At 36.5% G+C, this 7,420-nt stretch overlaps 1 protein-coding gene across 1 annotated transcript; it reads left to right on the top strand.

Moving 5' to 3' along the window:
* Positions 1-977: 977 nt before the first annotated feature.
* LOC133797738 (pentatricopeptide repeat-containing protein At5g04810, chloroplastic) lies at positions 978-6,792 on the top strand. Its single transcript, XM_062235758.1, has 10 exons — positions 978-1,954; positions 2,228-2,355; positions 3,137-3,277; positions 3,679-3,765; positions 4,002-4,155; positions 4,331-4,390; positions 4,560-4,988; positions 5,355-5,650; positions 5,776-5,905; positions 6,085-6,792. The coding sequence occupies exons 1-10, from the start codon at positions 1,028-1,030 to the stop codon at positions 6,631-6,633; spliced, it is 2,901 nt and encodes a 966-aa protein (XP_062091742.1). The 5' UTR covers positions 978-1,027; the 3' UTR covers positions 6,634-6,792.
* Positions 6,793-7,420: the final 628 nt, after the last annotated feature.

The raw sequence follows: 7,420 nt of genomic DNA, 5'->3' as shown, positions 1-7,420 counted from the left end.
TCACACTCTCACCCGAGCAATTCACTGTCACAACAGTAGTGAATTGCTCAATACAGTAGCCCAAAACCCCACACTCTTTCTCAACTCTCTTCTCTCACTTTCTTGATCTTCTCTCTATCTCAATCTTGGAGCTTCTCACTCTTTTCTGTTTTTATGAACCGTGTATCTAATCAGCCTCCCTTGGAATATATATATATATATATCAACACATAATGATGACTTGGAGTTATGGTTAGGCAGCTGAAACAAAAGTAGTTAAGTTAGTTGAATATTGGGAGGAATAAAAAACCTACAGAAGAAAATAAAAATAAACTAATAATCAGAATATAAATCTAGAGATGGGCTCCTAGTATCATTGGTGACGGTGGGTGGGGTCCATTTTGTGATTGGCTCTAGTGTATGGAGCGTGCAATTAGGATCCCTAATTTCTCTAGCGATAGTAAGGTAGGGAGCTTGTTCGGGGCGGGTCACCTCTCTTGTTATGGTGGCTATGTGGTCAGGTGCTGGGTGGTTGGTATGGAACTGCTTGTGGTGTTGCTGCTCTTTTGGGTTGGGGCTCTATGATGTTTTTAGGTGTTTTTCTTTTTGTGTTTTTTTGGTTTATGTCATTGCTTTGTGTTTCTGTTTTAGCTTTTGTTTGGTTTAGAGGAGTTTGATTTTTGTCATTTTTGTTACGATCTTTTCACTTATTTAGATCAATCTAGGTTTGTCACCGATTCGATAATGAATATTGATACTTGATTGTAATATCTTTAATTTTATATTTGTTTAGTGTTTAGATTCAGATCATGTGTTACTTAATTTTAATTGTACTCAGGTTGGTTAGCCTAGAGTAATATCTCTGTGATATTTTTAATCAGTCTAAGAGTTTTTTTAGTTACATTTTGACCGATTAAAGAAATTACATTTGCTTTTAAAAAATGCTTTTTGTGATATGAAGCGAACAAACACGGCCTTAACCATTACGTACCGAAGTTTGAAAAACCATTCTTACCACGCAGTCACTCGGACAAGCCTCCAACGGATAATGGATGTTTCTCTTACCACCCCTCACTATCCCAACAACGCTTTCTCCTTCTCCGCCCCTGCCACCGCCGGGAAACACCTCTCAACATCCATTAAGCCTACCAAATTTCTTCCTTTATCCCTTAAATCACCGCCGCCTCCGTCACCTGCTTTCGACAACTCCACCAATTCACTACCTCCTCAGTCTGGCCAACTCCGCCGCCCCAAAACCGTCAAAACCTCCCTTCCTTCCCCAAAACCTACCCCCGAAATCCCATCCAACCCACTTAAAAACGTCGTAACGCGCAATCGCGGTCCGACCAAGAGTGGCGATAATTCACACTCTGTCACTAACAAGCTCTGGCTTACCAGCAAGCTCTCTCCACCTCCGCCTCCGCCTCCACCACCACCAACACCAGCTCGTACTCGTATTTTAGACACTAAGGAGAGCGAGGAGGAAGAGGACGAGGACAATGGGGGCGAAGGGAATTCAGAGCCGCCTAGAGTCGAATTCCGGCAAGAGGGGAAGATTTTCGTGGGGAATTTGCCCAGCTGGATTAAGAAAAACGATGTGTCTGAGTTCTTTAGACAATTTGGGCCGATAAAGAATGTGATTTTGATTAAGGCTCACGAGCATACGGAGAGAAATGCGGGTTTTGGGTTTGTGTTGTATGAGGGTTCGACGGCAGTCAACTCCGCAATGAAGGCTGTGGAGTTTGATGGGGTGGAGTTCCATGGGAGGATCTTGACTGTGAAATTGGATGATGGGAGGAGGCTTAAAGGGAAAAAGGAGGAGAGGGAGAGGTGGGTTCAAGGACACGATGGGGTTGGGTATCGTTCTAAGTGGCATGATGAGAGGGAAAGCTCGCGTATGGAGTTTAAGAAGGTGGTGGAGACTGAGCCTGAGAATTGGAAGGCAGTTGTTGAGTCTTTTCAGAGAATTAAGAAGGTAACACTTTATTAATAATCCTCGTTGGTTTATTGCTGAAGGTATTTACTTAGAAAGAAAAATTAAAAAGAAATGTTGACTTCTTTATAGTTTATGGTGTCCGCTATTCTAGTTGTTTGTGTTCAATTTTATTATTTGAATAAGCTATAAATGCAATGAAATGTGTGGAGTTATTGCTTTGGGCTGGGAAAAACAAAAATCTTGTCAAATTGTTTTATCCATGTTTATATAAAATGGATGATTCCTCTGTTTGCTATGAATTGTATGTACCAGCCTTCTAGAAGAGAATATGGATTGATGGTAAAGTACTATGCAAGGAGAGGAGACATGCATCATGCGCGTGAAACCTTTGAGAGTATGCGAGCAAGGGGAATAGAGCCATCATCTCATGTCTATTCAAGGTATTAACTTCTGGTGAATGCATTTTATTATTTTATAATTCAATAGGAATTTTCTCTGAGTTGCTCATTTTTTGACTACCCTCGAGTAGTAATTTCCATAATTTGTCCGGAATTTTAAAGTGAGAAGCATTGTTAAGTGCATTGACAGTATTTGATGTATCTCTGAACCTTAAATTGTTATAGGTGTTGCATAGATGAAGTTTTTCTAGATTAGTTCTAATTTAGGGTGCATAGCATACTCTTCTTGGTTTCTACACAAATGTCACTTGTGTGCCTTTTGTGAAGGGTCATGCCATCATACTTTATTATTCTACTAGTTTTAACCAAGGTTTTGTGTTCGGTATGATACATACTGCATATAAGCATGTTATGTGGTTATAATTTTAGTTGTTTAAGATTTAGATTGTAAGCTATCATTAGTTTCTTGCTAGTGACTTTGAACCATAATGGTAGCATTCCAGAAAATTTTCTTTCCACACCCATGCCACACTTGACCTGGAATTATTTTTAAAAACATCCTGGCATCTTATCATAGAAACATCAAATTCTAAGTAATGACTTCACTCAAAGTAATGAGTTTTAAGTTACTAGTACATTTAAGTTTCTCTCTCTCATATGTCCAATAGGTGGTTCTTGTTAAAGTTAATACTTTTCATAAAGAAATGAAAATGGACATGCATGATGGAGATTATTTTAACTCCTACTTCATTGGTTTTTATGTGGGTTTTAGGATTGTGTTTGAGATTATCTACAGACATTGAAGACTTTGTATTACATGCAGCCTTATTCACGCTTATGCAGTTGGCAGAGACATGGAAGAAGCATTATCTTGTGTTAGAAAAATGAAAGAGGAGGGCATTGAGATGAGCTTGGTGACTTATAGTATAATAGTGAGTGGATTTGCAAAAATGGGCAATTCTGAGTAAGTGAACCGCATCCATCTGAATGAGTCAATTTTATACTTGCTTTCAGAGATTCCAGTAGTGGTTCTTATGGTGACACTATCTTTTTCTAACTGCAGTTGTTACTGCTAAATTCCATGCTTTTTTTGTGGGGGTATGATACATATCAAGCATGCATATGATTCTAATTTTAGCTGTTAAAGATCTATATCGTTAGCTGCATAGTATCTTGCTAGTGACTTTGAAGCTGCATTTACTTTTGAAAGTTCATTATAGTTATTAGAAGTATAAATCTATGGAATTTATGCTGTTTTGGTGAAAAAAAGTGTTGAGATGTAGGGTCTTGATTAAATTGGTTTTGTGAAAAGAAAAAAAAAGGGTGTTATTACCTAATTTGATATTCCTCATGTTTTTTTGAAAGAGCTGCAGAGTACTGGTTTAAGGAGGCCAAAGAGAGAGACACAACTTTAAATGCTATCATTTATGGAAATATAATATATGCGAATTGGTGAGTATTCTCAAGTGTGTTTTGTTTTATTGTTTAAAGTAGTTACTGAATATACATATAGCTGGTACCAAACTCCCAAAATTGTAAATATAACTGGCTATCAAGTCTACTTCCAGATCCTGTTGGCTTCTACTAATCTTGAAGTACTATTGTTTTCATGCTTCCTAAGCGTAGTTGATTCTTCTCTCCTTCACTCTGAACACTTCATTTATGTTTTTTGTACTAAATTTTTTTAGTCAAACGTGCAATATGGATAGAGCTGAGGCACTAGTGCGGGAGATGGAAGAAGCAGGCATAGATGCTTCAATTGATATTTACCATACAATGATGGATGGTTACACAATGAATGGCAACGAAGATAAATGTTTGGTTGTATTTGACCGTCTCAAGGTAGAATTGTGATAATGTTGCTTTTGTCCAAGTTTAATATGTTAATTTTGTTTAAAGAATGCAAATTATGAGATTGTTATTAGTTCGAAGCATTTTCCCTTCGACTGTGCTTTCACACTTTATTTATTTGGGAAAGAGTTATGTTTTCTCTTATAAACTCTGTTATTTTTCATAGGAATGTGGCTTTACACCATCAGTTATCAGCTATGGATGTTTGATCAATCTGTATACCAAGGTTAATATCCTTTTCCCTTTCTTTTGTGATAGCTGTTTTTAGTTTCTTCAGTACTTATATTTCAATACAATCCAGGAAAAATTGCTTGCATGGCCATGTTCTGCATTCTTATTGTCTTGAATGATCCTACAGATTTTCACTGAAAAACCGTATGTGCATTTTTTTTCAGATTGGAAAAGTTTCCAAAGCCTTAGAAGTCAGCAGAAGAATGGAATCGGTTGGCATAAAGCACAACATGAAGACCTATTCCATGTTAATCAATGGATTTTTGAAATTGAAAGATTGGGCTAATGCATTTGCTGTTTTTGAAGATGTGATAAAGGATGGTCTAAAGCCTGATGTAATTCTCTACAATAACATTATAAGAGCATTCTGTGGTATGGGAAACATGGATCGTGCTATCCGCACTGTCAAAGATATGCAGAAGGCCTGGCATAGGCCTACAACACGCACATTTATGCCCATCATACATGGTTTTGCAAAATCTGGAGATATGGAGAAGGCCCTAGAAATTTTTGATATGATGAGGATGAGTGGATGCATTCCTACTGTGCATACTTTCAATGCATTGATTCTTGGCCTTGTTGAGAAGTGTCAGGTAAAATGCATCAGACCAAAATTGCAGTGTGGTTTAGATTTATGTTAAGTCTAAGATTGCTTAAGGCCTCTATAGAAATGTTTGCTTCATAGTTCCAATTTTCCCTCCTCTCACTTGTATCCACAGAAGAAAGTGAATAACAACTTACTCAAGTCAAATGCCATTACCATGTTTAAATTATAAGGTTGATTGGTTTCATACTTGGTAGATGTTAAGGTGAAAACGTCCTAATTTTTTCCTTTTTGGTAACCCTATTTGATAAAGATCAAATTACTTGTAAGTGACCTCTGGTATATCTATTTTTGGCTTGGAATTTTTTTGCTTTATGCTTCTGATACAAACCCATGTCACTTGTATGCCTTGCAGATGGAGAAGGCTGTTGAAATATTAGATGAGATGGCACTGGCAGGCGTAAATCCAAATGAACATACCTACACAACTATTATGAATGGCTATGCAGCGCTTGGTGATACTGGGAACGCTTTCAAGTACTTTACTAAATTGCGGAATGAGGGCTTTGAGATTGATGTGTTTATATATGAGGCATTGTTGAAGGCATGTTGCAAGGCAGGGAGGATGCAGAGTGCTTTAGCAGTAACCAAAGAAATGAGTAATCGAAAGATTCCGAGGAACACCTTCGTGTACAATATTTTAATTGATGGGTATGGATTGTTATAATCTTTGGAATATGCATACTGTAGTCGAAGCCATTGTTTCCATATCTCTTGTCTTCTGTTGATATGCATATATTAGTTCCGTAATATCAACTTGGTTATTTCTTGTGTAGATGGGCTCGAAGAGGTGATGTTTGGGAGGCTGCTGACCTGATGCAACAAATGACACAGGAAGGTGTTCGACCTGATATCCATACCTACACATCTTTCATAAGTGCTTGTTGCAGAGCTGGAGATATGCTGGTATGCTCTCAAGACTCAGTTTTTTTTCAATTAAAAAGTGTGATAAAACAAGTATATGTCTTCTAGCTTCCTTTTTTTTTGCCTTAAAAAAATATCTATAAATATCCACACATAATCAGACGTATGTATTATGATTTCATTCTTTCATCTCTAAGTTTGTTTTCTTTGTTGTGGTGCAGAGAGCTACAAAAACAATCAATGAAATGCAAGCCCTTGGAGTGAAGCCGAACATTAAAACTTACACTACATTGATACATGGTTGGGCACGTGCTTCTCTTCCAGAGAAGGCTTTGAAATGCTTTGATGAGATGAAGCAGGCAGGGTTGACACCGGACAGAGCTGTTTACCACTGCTTAATGACATCTCTACTGTCAAGAGCTACTGTTGCCGAATCTTACATTTACTCTGGAATTCTTTCAATCTGTAGAGAAATGTTAGATTCTGGGTTTACTGTTGATATGGGGACTGCGGTTCACTGGTCCAGGTGCTTACGCAAGATTGAGAGGGGTGGTGGAGAGCTTACAGAGGTCCTGCAAAAGACCTTCCCTCCTGATTGGAACTTGGCTCATGGGTTGGATGAAAGTTCTGATAATGATAGTGAAAATGATGATGATGATGACAACGACGATGATAGCGATGATAATGAAATATATCCTGCTGTGAATACGGACGGTAATGGCGAGAACGATGATGACAACATTGATATGGACCACAAATTATGGTTTTGAAATTATATGCTTTAGTTCTTGACATAGTACATGAAATAGGGCATAGCATGCGTGGTACATATATTCTTTGCACTGAGTTTGTAAGGTTACAAGGTAAAACATTTTATTTTGATAGATCATGAAATCAGTGATTTAGAGAAAATTCCATTCTAAAATATATTACACAAGAGTTCTTATGAAAATTCTATATGAAATTATAATAATAATAATAAAAAAAAAATAGTTCGTGCTATGGTGTCCCTGTCTGTCTGCATAAAAAAAGAACATCAGCAGTTTGGAGCTACATAGCCAAAATAGGATTTCTCATGTGTACACGTGATATATATTTTTTAAATTAATACTAGGTTATTTCCTCCTTTATTTGAAAAAAAAAAATTATGAGTAGTTATACGTGCACCTAGAGTTGACGTACATTCCTATCCAATCAAAAATACATTTTTATAACGATGTTTTGTCTCATTCTATAACAAAGATTTCGTCAAAAATCACTTAAACTATTTTAAAAAATAAAATAATATTCGAACATAATTTCTTAAATTTTCTATTCATGGCTAAATTAAATATAAAAATCTTGTAGCAACAATGATTTTGGCAAAAACAAAAAATACTAATTTGTAAAATTGGGTTTTCAACCTTACAAAAATACCATAAAATCTAAAAATAAAATTCAAGTAAATATAAAATGACAACTTCAAAAGAATAACATTGCTCTGATACCAATGGTTGATTTTGAATAAACAATACGAGCTTAATAAAAAATCTACAACATATATTTTACTTAAACAAG

Source organism: Humulus lupulus, chromosome 8, assembly GCF_963169125.1.
Source record: "Humulus lupulus chromosome 8, drHumLupu1.1, whole genome shotgun sequence".
NCBI classification, from domain to species: domain Eukaryota; kingdom Viridiplantae; phylum Streptophyta; class Magnoliopsida; order Rosales; family Cannabaceae; genus Humulus; species Humulus lupulus.
The sequence above is the reverse complement of the archived record's forward strand: the minus strand, read 5'-3'. Positions and strand labels throughout refer to the sequence as shown.

What these genes read in the sequence shown, in the direction of transcription:
- LOC133797738 (XM_062235758.1), top strand. Translation starts at nt 1,028, where the DNA reads ATGGATGTTTCTCTTACCACCCCTCACTATCCCAACAACGCTTTCTCC. An exon ending in TTGTATTTGACCGTCTCAAG is followed by an intron (nt 4,156 to 4,330) that starts GTAGAATTGTGA and finishes TATTTTTCATAG; the next exon opens with GAATGTGGCTTTACACCATC. An exon ending in TGATCAATCTGTATACCAAG is followed by an intron (nt 4,391 to 4,559) that starts GTTAATATCCTT and finishes ATTTTTTTTCAG; the next exon opens with ATTGGAAAAGTTTCCAAAGC.